This window comes from Panthera tigris, chromosome B2, assembly GCF_018350195.1.
Source record: "Panthera tigris isolate Pti1 chromosome B2, P.tigris_Pti1_mat1.1, whole genome shotgun sequence".
NCBI lineage: Eukaryota > Metazoa > Chordata > Mammalia > Carnivora > Felidae > Panthera > Panthera tigris.
In genome coordinates, this window is record NC_056664.1 from 106,536,274 (window position 1) to 106,552,193 (window position 15,920).

At 40.5% G+C, this 15,920-nt stretch overlaps 1 protein-coding gene and 1 pseudogene across 1 annotated transcript in view; one reads left to right on the forward strand and one right to left on the reverse strand.

The window, feature by feature from the left end:
* MCM9 (minichromosome maintenance 9 homologous recombination repair factor) overlaps positions 1 to 13,343 on the reverse strand; it is a 111,342-nt gene extending 97,999 nt beyond the window's left edge. Inside the window, 3 exon segments of the mRNA XM_042987081.1 lie at positions 382 to 698; positions 9,664 to 9,982; positions 13,268 to 13,343. Coding sequence (XP_042843015.1) covers positions 382 to 698; positions 9,664 to 9,967 — 621 coding nt within the window. The 5' untranslated portion in view covers positions 9,968 to 9,982; positions 13,268 to 13,343.
* Positions 13,344 to 14,518: 1,175 nt separating this feature from the next.
* On the forward strand, positions 14,519 to 15,209 carry LOC102954239 (annotated as a pseudogene).
* The last annotated feature ends 711 nt before the right edge of the window (positions 15,210 to 15,920 follow it).

Genomic DNA, 15,920 nt, shown 5'->3' on the forward strand with positions numbered 1-15,920 from the left:
TTATTAACACACAAATCTGTTTCCAAGCCTTGAATTACCTCAAGGTTTACCTACAACATCGTTTTACCCTTTAAAAAACTTATGTTTTCACCATTAATCAACAGGCAGCTTAAAAGCTACAAAATGCCAAAGAAAATTCCTAGGCAGAAAGGGCCATTCTCATGTTTGGGTGCCATATGCCAATGCTCTCTATACAGAGATGATTACTGCATGGTCTCTAAAGACTATATCCTGGTACATGTGCAACCATACTGTGTGATGACACAAATCTCATTTGTAATCCTTCATGTGTTCCCCACTCTTGGTAATTTGACCACTGCTGAAAAAAAAAAAAAAACCTTCTTCAAAGTTGTGATTTCTCTCATTTCTTTGATCATTTACCTGTTCTTGAATTTTGATTTCCTGATAATCTCTACACCTGGTTGGAGATGAAGATAAGCCTGAGAGGCAAGTGAATTTTGAAGAATCACAGCTTTCCGAGCTGGGACAGGAGGACGGCCGGCAGAAGGTATAGTACAGCTCAAAGTCAGCCTTGACCACAAATACATGCTTGCATTTGTTACACATGTAATCCCGCTCAAACTCCAGGATCTTCACCACACTTGTTCGAATCACTGTCCCAGTGACAGATAAAAAGTGTCCCACATCCTTGGTTTTAGGGATGTGCTCCCTCACCAGCTCAGGACAAACGGGCAACCCTGATGGAGAAAAACAACAAAAAAACCACATCAACTTATGTCTTGGGATTTGACTCTATGGAATATATTCCTCTCATATTTCCTGGAGTAGAAGGTATAACTTCAGAAAAAAAATTTTGAGTTTTACTTCAGAAAAAAAATCAGATCAATTCAGTTAAGAAAACAGAAAAAGATCATTTTAAATAACAATGATCAGTGGACTCTTTTTAAAAGTACATATCCAGATGACATAATAACCAGGATTTTAAAAAAAGGATCGATTCTCATAAGAGGGCTACCTCAGTAGAATCTAAATACATTATGTAATTATAACCTCATTCAGTAAAGAATATACTACCACCTGTGACACATAAAATCAATAGATGACCGAGTAAACCACAAAGCTGAGTGATAAGGGGAAGGCAGCATAATGACCAGAGTCCTACAGTGTTAGAAGGGTACTGCCTTTTTTAGTTAGGTTCAGAATTTATTAATACACAAATCTGTTTCCAAGCCTTGAATTACCTCAAGGTTTACCTACAGCATCGGTTTATCCTTTAAAAAACTTGTGTTTTTCACCATTAATCAACAGGCAGCTTAAAAGATTCAAAATGCCAAGGAAAATTCTTAGGCAGAAAGGCCCATTCTATGTTTGGCTGCCATACATCACTGGAGTAGAGAGATGCTAGCTGTGATGGTCAAAGGCTGCCTTCTAACAGACTGCCTTCTAACAGGTTTACCAAGGTAGCATTTGTTACAGTGGTTCATGCCCAATGGTCCACTGGTTCATGCCCAATGGTCTTCAGAATTCAGCAGCTCTGAGATCTGGAAAATGTGCACACTGAAGATGGATCTACAGGATTTGTCAAGTCATGAGAAATAACCGTAATAGCTATGATTATACTTTAGGTTTCTATGGTCAGCACACTTTCTCCCTGTTGACAGATCTACTCTGAAAGCCAATTGATGATAATAATGAGGTAGTTTGGGAAGTATGAAATTAACAACAACAACAAAAAAGGCAATGAGTTATATGAACTGTATGTACGCTTAAAGCACCAGGTTACATTAATCTGGTGTTACAGGTTACAACTCTATAGACTTAAATTTTCTCTGCTGCTGGCTGAGACTCTATGTATACTGTATATTGTATAAACAAGGCAGGTACTGCCAACATTTGCCACTATAACTCCTTTTTCTGTCCAAGGCTGAACCCAGAGCTGACAAGTGTGCTATTCTATGGGCAGGAATAGACAAGAAGTTGGAGCTGGATCAAAGTAGGTATTTTATCCATTAAAAAAAATATGCATGCTATTTCTCATTGTTGATTTCAGGCATCTGTTAATTCAGCTGTGTATAGCTAAATGTCGAGCTACCAAGAACATACGGATATTTCTAGTTACAACCAGGTAAAAGCCATACCAACAACCAAAGCTTCTCATTTAAAACAGGTCTTGTTCTCATGTCTACATTGCTTATATTTTGGAAGTACCATGTCCTTTTTTAGTTTATACCCTAATGTTAAGAAAGAAATGACTACGTGGAGATTTCCCTTATTTGGCCTTAACTGGAATGAATGTATATTATGGCAACCCTTAACACTGCTTTACAGATTCTCAGTTACTTTTGTTTTGCTCCCCACATGAATACTTTTTTCAAAACTGAGATAAAGATAAAGATAAGAATAAAACTCACATTTACTCTTTTAAAGTATATAATTCAGTGGTTATTAGCATATTCACAAAGTTGTACAACCATCACCACTATCTAATTCTAGAATATTTTTATCACCTCAAAAAGAAAGCCTGTACCCATTAGCAATCACTCACCATTCCCTTACCCCTAGCCTCTGTCAACCACTAAGCTGCTGTCTCTATGGTAAATCTACTCTGGATATTCCATATAAATGGAATCATAAATAAGTGGCCTTTTGCGTGTCACTTCTTTTACTTAAGCATAGTATTTCCAAGACTCATTTATGTTGTAACATGTATCTGTACTTCATTACCTTTTATGGCTAAATATTCCATTGTATGGCTATACCACATTTTGTTTATCCATTCATCAAATGATAAACATTTGGGTTGTTTACACTTTCGGGCTATTATAATACTGCTACAAACATTAATGTGCAAGTTTCTGTTTATCTGTTTTCAATTTTCTTGGGCATATACCTAGGAGTGGAATTGCTGGGTCATATGGTTAAATATATTTTTTGAAATAATGTTATTTTTGTGTTTGCAAAAAGTCACTAGTGTTCTCTAAGTATACAGAGGACAGGAAAATAGTACTATTCAAGTGGGAAATAGGATTATTAATCCAATTTCCTTCATGAAGTGTAAAAAAAATCTACCAACAATTATGAGCAAGGTAAAAAGAATAGAAAAAATGGATTAAGAAAACTCATTTTAATAACTCCTTAGATTTTTTTAGTATCCATTCTCTCTTCCATGGCCCCTAAAAGATATCATTTTGCATCCTATTTCTACTCATTCTAGTTCTGCTTCAGATGCAAACTGATTGCTCAGTATAAGTTATATTATCAATATATTAAAACTATCAATATATTTAATATCAATATATTAAAACTCTAGGAGAGATACAGAAGGAAAACTAAGATCACAAGAACTAGTTATGGGAAGTGTTGTATCACTCTGATTTCTTTCATAACTGCAGAATACCGAGGAAAACTATAGACTGCCCAGTATAATTTATCAGACTCCTTGGATATTTCATATGCTAACGTCACATGTAGCTGATGAAGTCTTACATTGTTATTTAGATAGATATTTGCTATTTCTGGCTTACAAACAAATTTTGGTCTGAAAACAAAAGTAAATGTAATTTTATTATAGTTTTCTCCTAGAAAGCAATCTTTAATTTGACAGTATCTTACTGTAAATAGTACCTTAGAATAGAAGAATAAAACACCATACCCTCCATTGCTTCTACAGTAATCCAGGAAAGAAATAAAGAATGCCTAAGTCCAAATCTCCTCTTCTTATAACCTTTCCATGGCTGCCCACAGATCTAAGAATAAGGAACCAAGTCTGGACTGGACTACAAGGCTTTCCTCTCATACCAAGCCCTCTAAGCACTCAAACATTCACATATAGTGTCCCCTTTGCCTCAACACTCTCCTCCCAACTCTGATCCTCAAAAGAGTCCACACTAAGAAGCAACATAGAAGTTGAGAAAACAGATTCTGGAATCAGACTACGTGGGTTTAAGTCACAGCTCTATTACCTACTAGCTGTGTGATCTTGGCCCAAATTATATAACCTTTCAGATTTCCCTTCTGTAAAATGGCAATAACAACAAAACCTACCTCAAAGGGTCATAAGACTAACGTAATTCATATATGTGACGTTTCTTAGGACAGTACCTTGCATATAGCAAACACTATTTATTATTTATTTTTGAGAGACAGAGTGTGAGCAGGGGAGGGGCATAGAGAGAGGGAGACACAGAATCCGAAGCAGGCTCTAGGCTCTGAGCTGTCAGCACAGAGCCCTACAGGGGGCTCAAACCCACAAACTGTGAGATCATGACCTGAGCCAAAGTTGGATGCTTAATCCACTGAGTTACTCAGGTGCCCCGAGCAAACACTATTCAAATGTTAGTTCTTATACGTGATATTTTCATTTTTCCTCCTTAAAAGATCAGCTTAAATATCCTTTTCTAAATAAAATCTTTCCTTAACCCACCTCAGGTTGAATTTTCTTTTTTATGAGCTTTAACACACTGTTCCTCTCTTTCATTCCACTTATTGCAATTTAAATAATTATTATGCTTCCACACTTGAATATAAATCGCACAGGAACAGGACAGAGGTAGATTTTATTCACCATGCTTTCTAAATAGTAAATGTTCAAAATATACTTGAAAGAAAGATGAATGGCAAGACTAGGAAGTAGGGGGTAGATAGGAGAGATATTAAGGATACTATGTTGACTTTGAGATATGTAGAGATAAGGGATCAGGAAGAAGGTGAAATGTAGAGTGACTCCCAGTTCTCTGGTTCCCTTAACAGGGAATTCTGCAAGGCACACAGTAAATATCTACAACAGTAGATCTACAAACAAATATCTACAAACAGTAAATATCTACTGAAAGAATAAATAAAGAAATACCATTTTCACTTGGAGTGGGACACAGAGTAGAGAAAAATCCCAAGTACACTTTTTGATACACTGAGTTAGCAAGAAAATATCTAGTGTGAAACCTCTGATAAGCATGGTGATATCTGGATACAGAGCTTGAGAGACAGATTTTGGCTAAAATTGAGAAAAAATGTAGAGGTGGTATTTGTTTCTACGTATGCGGCAGCTGAAGCTCAGGTCCAGAAACAGGGGCCACCCTATGAGAGTGCAGGATCCAGGAGAATACGGCCACATCTGAACCTAGCACATACAGTTCAGGTAAAGGAAGGGGCTCCAAAGAGGAAGGAGAGAAGCCACAGCCAGAGAGAAAGGAAAGGGCAAGAGGGTGCTGCCAAGTGGGGCCAAGGCTGGAATTTCGTAAGGTGGGAGGAGTCAACTGTATCAAACCCAGCAGGGAAATAAAGGAAGAGAAATACTGAAAAGTGACCCTCAGTTTGACCATGAGACTGTCACTAGCAAGGCTGGTGAGGGTGGCTCCTGTGTGGTGGAAGTAAAAGTAAAGAAAGTAAAAGGATGAACGGAAGAAGGAATGTATTCTGTCAGAACATTTACTTGTGAAAAGGAAGAGTGCATGGAGAATGAAGGGGGACACAGAGTTGAAAGACGAGTCTTTCTCCTTCTACAAAATGAGCAAAACCCGAGAGAGAAAATTCAGATATAACTGCCAAAAAGGATTCACCATCATCCCTCTCACCCCCTACCACACTCCACAGATTCCATGCTCCCCGGGGGGGTTTGGCCTGACCGGGTGACTGACTTCATAGCACATGGTTTACCCACCTCCCTACCTTGGGTTCCTTTAACCCAAGGGAACTTACACTGACAATATCCTAACTGACCTCATGTAAATCAAGGTTCCGGATTAGGGGACATGGCTGGACTTCAGGAAAGCTCTAAAATTCTTGAAATTCAGGCAAAATGTTATGTATATACACATACCTGCACCTGCTGGAGAGGGTCCATATCTTTCTCAACATTTAACACTGAAGAAATGACTTAAATCCTCCATCCCATAATTCTACTGACTTGCATACGATTCCCTCTAAGAACAGAAGGAACTTACACTGTGGCAACAGTCACTAAATTTCCCTCCCCTCCTCTAATTTAACAGTAATGCCCTAACCTCTAGCATGTCCTACTCAGGCCCCTGGTCCTACATCACATTCAAGAAGATCTCTTCCAAATGCTGTAACAACACGACAGTGACATTCATAATCACTTACTGACTGTACCACTCATTTAGGGTCTTAATCTCCTACTGCTCTGCGTTGTTTCTTAACCATTCTATATGTGGAGGGGACAGTCACCTCTTGAGATCCTTTTCACACCCCTGTGCCCAACCCAGTGCTTTAATAAGCACCTTTCAATAAGGAGAAAATTAGTGAATAGAAGAGAAGGGGAAACGGGCTTTCCCTCTCTCTCTCTTGCCTCACCTTTACCATATATGGCCTCAAATCTCCCAGTCCAGAACAAAATGCTTGAATTTTGTGGTGCATACAGGGGCTTCTTACCTCTGTACCTTTCCTTAGGCACTTTACTTGGTCTGGCAAACTCTCCCCAGTTCACTCAGCCATGAAGACTGCATTCACGTTTTCCCTTCCACAAGAAAATTTCCCTAAGTCCAGGCTAACACATGCACACTCACACAAATGGAATATGTAAGCAAAATGGTCAAATGAATGCACCATTGTATAAACAATGCCTTTCATGTCTAGAGAAATCTTCCGTCAGGAAGAGTAAAAAGGAAGAATCCAGAGACACCTTCCATTCCTTGTAAATGATAACCCAGGCCTCATGATAAGTCTACACAAACTGGTTTTATTTCAGTCAGCATAAGGAGATGTACTGGAGAGATATTACACAGGGAATATTAGAGGGAAGCAGGGTTCACTTCTAAGCATCCCGCATATGCCAACCCAACCTTTTCTGTATTCCTCTACAAGTGTAGCCAGGATGAGTGAATTTCCTACAGCTATGTCTAACACAATTACAACATCTCTGAAGAAAAAACTATGTAAAGATTACAACAAAATTTTCTAAGAAAATTAGCTTTCAATTACCTTCTATACTTTTACAATACCGGGCAATATGTAATCTTTAATGTCCTTACATTGGAAACAAAAGAGCAGTTTACATTTACTGAATCATGTATATGGTGCCTGTTTGCTTTTTTTTTTTTAGAAATTCTGAGCAAATTTGTTCAAAATATGGCAGATTAAATGCTTATTTTGTATAGTAAAGTAACTATTATTTTAAGAAAAAGATAATAAAGGTGAGTATATTTCATCTTCAGATTCTTTTCATTACAGATTATTATGATTTTTAAATAAACTTATAAAGGCAATATGATGTTAAGCCAAACTGACCATACACAATCAAAATCTTAGTGCTAAAAAGGTGCTAAGAGATGGTGTTTGGACAGAAATGACAATTTATTTTCATCTTCCTGTCTTACTATATATGTTACCAAGTAACTATACATGTTAGGTATAACATATGTATCTGTATGTGTTACTAAGTAACACAAAAACCTTTACCATTCTCTGACGAATTCAGTGAGAAAGAACAAAAAGAAATTTTGGAAATAGACAGCGATAGGTTCCTCTCTGTGCAAGAGAGAAGTCCATATCAATTACTTCAGGTCCCTGGTTTTCAGCCTGCAGTTCCCCCAAACAATAGCATCAGCATCACCTGGGATCTGTTAGAAACGTAAATTCTTGAGGCCCAGGCCAGACCTCCTCAATTAGAAACTCTGTGGGTGGGGCCTAGCAATCAGTGCTTTAACAAGCCCTACAGTTGATTCCGATTGCCATTAACGTTTGGGAACCACTACTTTAAATAACACATGAGGGGCGCCTGGGTGGCGCAGTCGGTTAAGCGTCCGACTTCAGCCAGGTCTCGATCTCGCGGTCTGTGAGTTCGAGCCCCGCGTCAGGCTCTGGGCTGATGGCTCGGAGCCTGGAGCCTGTTTCCGATTCTGTGTCTCCCTCTCTCTCTGCCCCTCCCCCGTTCATGCTCTGTCTTTCTCTGTCCCAAAAATAAATTAAAAAAAAAAAACGTTGAAGAAAAAAAGAAAAAAAAAAAAATTTAAATAACACATGAATGCTATTTTTTCCTTCTCATTTACTTTGATGCTATCTTTGTATTACAAGACCTTTCATCAAAACCACTGGAAATAGCAAGTAAACTGTAGGCTAATAAAAATCCCAGAAGATAAAGAGCAATGCATATCCTGGAAAAACAAACTGGAAAATGTCTTAGGTTCCTAAGGAGTCTGAACCACAGAGGCAACCTATGTTTTCATAATCAAATGCCTTGCCTGGAGTCCAAGATGAAGCTGCAATATACTTAAAACCACTCTATTTCCATCCCTGGTTCATTCTGCTTGGGACACCTCTATCCCTGCCTTACCTTCTCCTCTTGAAATCTCCAGTGAATTTCTGAGAATTCTCTGAGAATTCACTCCCTGTTCTATGAAGAAATATATCTTGCACACACCTTAAATGAGGCATGCATCACATAACATAATAGCTGCCATTAAAACTCCTTTACAATTATGTTTAATATGTACTTAGGCATGTATCTTTGAGCATACAGACACCATTTGGTAAATATTTGACTATACAGCTATCTCCTCTACAGCCTTGAACTCCTTTAGATGAGGGGCTATACCATAGTATTATGGTTTCCCAAGAGACTAGCAAATGCCTACACATGATACGTTTGTAGAAGGAATGCTACCATGGTAGTAACATAATTTGCAATTTACTTTTTCAGAGAACTAGAAAAAAAAAAAAAAACAACAACAACAGGCTAATTTATCAGAAACCAATAGGGTCACCCACCTAGGCAGACAAAATTTTGGTATTTAAACTGAGCATGGAAAAACATCTGAATGTAAGGACAGCCTAAAACCATTCCTAAATATATTTCAGCAACATTAAAGCCTCTTCTAACAATCTTTTCACAACATTATTATAAGGAAACATTTGTTCTTGAACCTACCAAGAGATTATCTAGTGTGCTGATGCATAAAGATGTATAATATTCATAATTTTATTCTAGATAAAATACTATTTTTTTCAATTAAATCAAATGCATGCTCCTTGGGGGAATCTTATTTTCTCCAAAGATTTCTACCATACTGACTCATCTCTTTCGAATCACAGCAAGCATTTTTGTTGATTATAAATCCCCACCTTTCTGAAATGTACTAAAAAACTACTTATTTTTAAACAAATGGTACGTGTGTTCTCCAACTTAATCACAGACTACAGTGATTCAAAGATACAGCTTTGCCACCAGGGGCTGATTCTTAAAAATTAAGATACTTAATCTGTCATTCATTCAACAAAAGTTGAGTGCCTAATGGGTGGCCAGTATAGTGCTAAACTTGATATATAAAAATAATAAATTTCCTAAAATAGTTTTGAAGATCACTAGATAGAATCTGCTACTTTTCTAATTCTTTGTATTATCAATTCTTTTGTTAGTCACATAAGCTCGTAAGGCTGCTCTGAATTATAATTTTATACACACATATCCACATGTATATATGTGCACACTACCATACTGTTGTCTCCACACATTCTCTTTCCCCTTGATTGGAATGGCTAGTACCCCAGCCTTCTAATATCCAGTATAAAATCAATATTCTGCTCTGAAACTGACCATCAACTACACAATAGATATATTTTTAAGTATAAAGATCAACTGATGTTCTTATATCATTCAATTCTTAGTGCTCTGAATTCAGTATGTGTTGGGATTTCTCAAAATGTTCCTAGAGAATAACATGGCAGTAAAATCCTTAAGTGATTCACCTGATATCCTGGCATGAAGATTCTGCTTCATAGAGGCACCCTCAGGCTGAGAAAGGGACTGGAGAATTGTCAAGGCTGATCTTCGCAGAGCACTATCAAAAATTGTTAGTACTTCATTGGGGAATGTGTTGAAATACTCCCCAATTTCCATGTTGGTCTCAAAAAGGGTCATGGCATTAACCACAACTGGGTAATGAGCATCTTCATCTCTTTCCTTCAAGATTAGAAGAATATCATTCTTATGGTATTCCGAAACATAGGATTCAAACACTTGACCAACCAGTGTAACTTGATCACTATTCATCTTGAATCTAGGTGACTAAAGAAAAAGAAAGGACCATATTATACCTTTGGTATTCAGACTTAAACACAAGTTAAACAAAAACGATTGGTTGTAAATCATCCTGACTTTGGGTCACACTATAAACTCAAAATATCATTCAAATTAAAATCTTAAGGGGCCCCTGGGTAGCTCAGTTGGTTGAGTGTCCGACTTCGGCTCAGGTCATGATCTCGCAGTCCGTGAGTTCGAGCCCCGCGTCAGGCTCTGTGCTGACAGCTCAGAGCCTGGAGCCTGCTTCAGATTCTGTGTCTCCCTCTCTCTGACCCTCACCCATTCATGCTCTGTCTCTCTCTGTCTCAAAAATAAATAAAGGTTAAAAACAAAAATTTAAAAAAAAATTAAAATCTTAATTAGATTGGAATTACTTGTTATAGTCACTTAGTAAATGCATTTTTTGAGAAAGTGAAGCTAAACCTAACCAAAGAATTATGTTGGTACTGATTACTGAAATCCAAAATGGTCCAATGCCTTTCCTGTATCTTTTCCCCAAACTATCTCTTATTAACTCTATGGTAAAAGGCCTTCCCTTTCCTTTAACGACAATTTGTATATACATTTGCTCTCAAGTATATCTTAAATAGCAGTCTTCTGGCTAAAGTTACTTCTGGTAGAGTTTTTTGCATGTGTCCTGGTTCTAGGTTTTATTCATATAAATAATGTATCCTCTCTTATCACACACACACACCATATTCATGTGTATTCGGCTACATAAATGGAACGTACATGGATAACCAGGGTTTTTAGAAATTTTCTAATATTTATTTTTGAGAGAGAAAGAATGAGGGAGGGGTGGGGAAGACACTATCCAAAGCAGGCTCCAGGCTCTGAGCAGTCAGCACAGAGCCCAATTCGAGGCTCCAGCTCACAAAGTGCGAGATCCAGACCTGAGCTAAAGTCAGACACTTAACCAACTGAGCCACCCAGGTGCCCCCGTGGATTGCTAGTTCTGACTTGAATAGTTAACAGATTCGCTTTAGAAATTTACATTTTGGGGGCACCTGGGTGGCTCGGTCAGTTAAGCGTCCGACTTCGGCTCAGGTCATGATCTCACAGCCCGTGAGTTCGAGCTCTGTGTCGGGCTCTGTGCTGACAGCTCAGAGCCTGGGGCCTGTTTCAGATTCTGTGTCTCCCTCTCTCTCTGCCCCTCCCCTGTTCATGCTCTGTCTCTCTCTCTGTCTCAAAAATAAATAAACGTTAAAAAATTAAAAAAAAAAAAGAAATTTACATTTTGAGGTTAATTTGTTTCCTATTTTCTCTTTCTAGCCTAGGAAACGTACTGGCCTCAGCAAAAACAGCTATCAAGAATATAAAGAAACTACATAATTAAACTGAGGAAAGGAAAATTGGTCTTTAAATGATGAATAACTAGGACTGAAAATAAATACACTATATTACATTACTTCACCTATCACATTCCCCTGGCAATGTATTTTTTTGAAAATTTGTATCTACAGATTAAAAGGGCCTACCCCCATTCCAAGTTCATGTATACAGGCAGATATCTATCATGTTCACAGTACCATGCTGGGAAATAAAAAGCACAATAAAAGATCCTCAATGCCCTCAGGGAACCAAGGGACAGATCAAATGAAACAGTGCTCTGATAGTGGTAAAAATACAATATGAATAGGAGCACAAAGAGAAGGATTAAATTTCAAGGGGGTGACAATCCCAGACGTGGCAATGGGCAGTTAAAATAAACTGTTGAAATTGATCATCTAAGAAAATCTTATTTGGTTTGGAAACAGTACTGGAGGACAAATGTACTTTGACTTATTTAAGCAACATTTATTGTACTCAGTTCAACAAACAGAAAGATGATAAAAGACAACTTATGAAGTTCACATTTTAGCATCCTAACTATGTGTTACAATGCTATTTATTAGCATTATTTTGCTTCTTCTGGGAACCTACTATTCTAGAAGGTGTGAAAGGAGTTAAGATGGGGGGGGGGGGGTGGTTTATGTTACAGGCCAAGAATTCTAACAACTACAAATGCCTGAGACTGACAGATAGGCATGTGTATACCCAGGAGAATGAGTGAGAGCAAATTATGGCCAATACATCAATAAATAACTTGTTTTTATTAGGTAATATTAAATTCAGCCAAATATAAAGCAGAAAAAAGCACTTGAAAAGTAACTCATCATACACTATTTCCAGGACGTGGCCTTTGCTTAAAACAGAGAGGGGCACCTGGGTGGCTCAGTTGGTTGAGCGTCCGACTTCGGCCCAGGTCATGATCTCGCGGTCTGTGGGTTCGAGCCCCGCATCGGGCTCTGTGCTGACAGCTCGGAGCCCCGAGCCTGTTTCAGATTCTGTGTCTCCCCCTCTCTCTCTGCCCCTCCCCTGTTCATGCTCTGTCTCTGTCTCAAAAAATAAACATTAAAAAATTTTAACAAAACAAAACAAAAAAAACAGAGAAACTGTACTCCCAAGAGTTGCTACAAGACAATCTTTAAGATTCTGTAAATACATATTAAATTTGGAGTCACAGTTTAGCAATGTAAAAGACAGCTCCACATAGGGCAGAGAGGGGGTAGCTGCAGAATGCATGGTTCAAATTAAAGTCAGATTAAATTTCGCCTAGTCTTTTTTTGAAATAGCATGTTTTCTGAAAACAGCATTCCCTTTCAAAACCTGCGCAAAACTATTCAACTGTTTCTAAGCAGTTTGCTAACCCTATAAACATGCCCACTCTTACTGTTCTACAATTTTCAAGTTCCCTTTCCTTTCACCTATTGAGTAGCTCGGGGCAAAATACAACCACGTGCTACTTCATCCTCTGGACCAAGAGAAGCGCAGGCAAGTGCCAGCAGGGCGAATCAGCGGCGGCTTGCAGCCAGACCACCGGGAATCCCTGCCCGCCGAGAAGCCGCCGCACTCACCCGGAGCCACGCCCCCTCGTCGGTCCCCGCTGCGCCGCGTCCTAAGACCCGCCCCTCTCGCCCGCGGCCCGCGTCTTGTGGGCGCCTCCTCCCCGCCCGCCTGCCCCGCTCCCCGTGTGCGCTGGGCGAACACGGAGCCGGGTCGTACTCAAAGGACTGCTTTCCATACTTCCGTCTCTGGACGCAGCCCTTGCCCTACAACACCTCGGCAGGTCTCTGACACTGCCTGGCTCGGCAACCGGGCACCTCGGTCGCCCGACAAATCCCGGAGTTGAATAGTTTGGGAACTAACCAGATGTGGGAGAGACTTGGGATGAACTGCGGGAGAAAAAAAAAATAGTAACGGTGAAACGAGGCAGCAATTGTCACTTACTGGCGGACATGCAGTGTTAGAAGTCACCGGGGACGCGCTGCTCCCAAGGCTGAGGGTCGCGGAGAGCTCGGGCCTGGCGGCGGGGGGCGCGAAGAGGCCGCTGGGGGCGGGGCGGGGCGCGTGCGCCGGCCGCTCGAGGCGTCGCCGGCCGCGGGGGCGCGCAGGCTCCGACGGGTCCTCCTGGCGCCTGGGTGAAGTAGGCGCCGCGCCGGCTGCTTGGCGGGCCCGCGCACCAGACGGACGCCGAGCCGCGCGCCACCTCGACTTCGCCGTTCAGGAGGCTCTTCCGGGTGGAGAAGCGGGAGGGCGCGCACCCCGCCTGGTGCCGCGGGACGCGAGACGGTGGAGCTGGGCGGGCTGGGAGGGGCCAGGAGGGCCGAGGCGGGGCCCGATGAGTTCCAGGGCGGGGCTAGGCCGAGCCTCCCGCCCCAGGTGGAGTGAGAAGAGGGGGGCTCTGCGAGGACTCACATGGCCTGTATGGGTCGTGCTTTTGGTCTAAGAACTGGCAAATACAAGGTTGCAACGATTTTCTGCCGTGTTGTCTTCTAGAAGTTTTAGGATGAAGGTTTTATAGCTTAGGTCTATGGCCCTTTTGAGTTAATTTTTGTATATGATGCGAGGTATGGATACTAGGTAACATTTTGCATATAGATACCTAGCACCATTTGTTGAAAGAGCTATACTTATTCTACTGAAAAGCCTTTGCACTTATGTCAAAAATCAGTTGATTTTGTTTGTGCGGGTCTAAGACTTTTCTGTTGCCAGATCTATGTGCCTACTTTACAATAACGCTATTTTATCTGCATCATTTATGCTTTATAATGAGCCTTGAAATCAGAGTTTGGCCTCGATTTTTGTTCTTTTTCAAGTTTTTTGGGCTCTTGTGTTTCTCTGGGCGGGGGGTGGGGGCTCTTGTGTTTCTGTATGAATTTTAAAACCAGTTTGTCATTTTCTATTAAAAAGCTGGGATTATTGGGCCGCCTGACTGGCTCAGTTGACGGAACACAGGGCTCTTGATCTTGGGGTTGTGAATTGGATCCCCATATTGGGTGCAGAGATTACTTTAAAAAATAAAATCTTTAAAAGAAAAAAACTGGGATCTTTATTGGGGTTGCACAGAATATGGGTCAATATGGGAAGAATTTACATGTTGATGATATTGAGTCATATGACCTTTGAACAAAGTAACCTCCATTTATTTGCCATATAATTTCTATTCATGTAATTGATATAGCAGTTGTAGCTTCTGGGATGGGCATGCCACTGGCTGGGCTGTGCCTTCTGGACAACAGAGCAGGTTCAGTTTTCATTTGGGTGCCTGGGCGGCTGCCATTGAATCTGTAGCATCAGTGACAGCAAGAGCAAGAGGATGCCAGCAACCAGTGGGGAGTGGACACTTGGCAAAGCCTACAGTTTCAGAAGCGCCACCTCAGCCATGGTCCCAGTCAGAGTGGGTCGCCATCCTCTCCATGATGGTTTTTGAAGGGGAACCTGGGAACAAGGTGAACCTAACACAGTTGTTCAAGGGCAAGAAGAGAGTGCTATTTGGAGTCCCTAGGGCCTTTTCACCCCCTCCCCACTGCCCCCAGATGTTCCAAGATCCACCTGCCAGGGTTTATGCAGCAGGCTGAAGCTCTGAAGGCCAAGGGGGTCCAGGTGGTAGCATATCTGAGTGTTAATGATGTCTTTGTAGCTGAAGAGTGGGGACAAGCTCACAACTCGGGAGACAAGGTTAGGCTCTTGGCTGACTCCCTTAGGACCTTTAGGAAGGAGACAGATTTGTTACTAGATGATTGATTCATTGGTATCTCTCTTTGGAAATCCACTGCTCAAGAGGTTCTCCATGGTGGTAGAGGATGGTATAGTGAAGTCTCTGAATGTGGAGCTGGATGATAGAGGCTTCATCTGCAGCCTGGCACCCAACATCATCTCACAGTTCTGAGGCCCTGGGCCCAGACATATTCCTTCTACCTCTTTCCTGCCCAGCTCTGGACAGAGGGCCCCAGTCCACCCTCAATGGGGGCCACCAATGGGGAACTTTGCCCAGATTTCTGCAATAAAGATTTGTGGTTTGCAAAACAAAACAAAAAAACAATAATCTTTTGTTACATCTGTCTCTAACTCAGGTTTATGCTTAAACTCTTGGGAAGCGGGAAATCATAGTTTTTGATGCTATGTAAATGATATTTTAAATTTCAAATTTTGATTGTTCCTTTCTAGTATATAGAACTATTGATCTTTTTACATTTATTATTTCAAACAGTCTTAAAAATTAATAAACAATTTTTAAGAGCGGTTATGGATTCACAGGAAAATTGAGCAGAAATTACAGGAAGTTCCCATATAACCCTTCCCCCACCACCCCTAAACTATATTCCCCACACCCCCCACAACCTCCCACACCATCAACATACATACTGTTACCAGAGCGGTGCATTTGTTACAATTAATGAGCACACACTGACACATCATCATCACCCAAAATTTCATTGTTTACAGTCTGGTTCACCCTTGTTGTTGTACATTCTATGGGTTTTAACAGATGTATTATAATAACATGTATCCACCATTGCTGTATCATGCAGAATAGTTTCACTGCCCTGAAAATTTTCTTTGCTCTATTCATCCCTCTCTCCTACCTAATCTCTAGCAA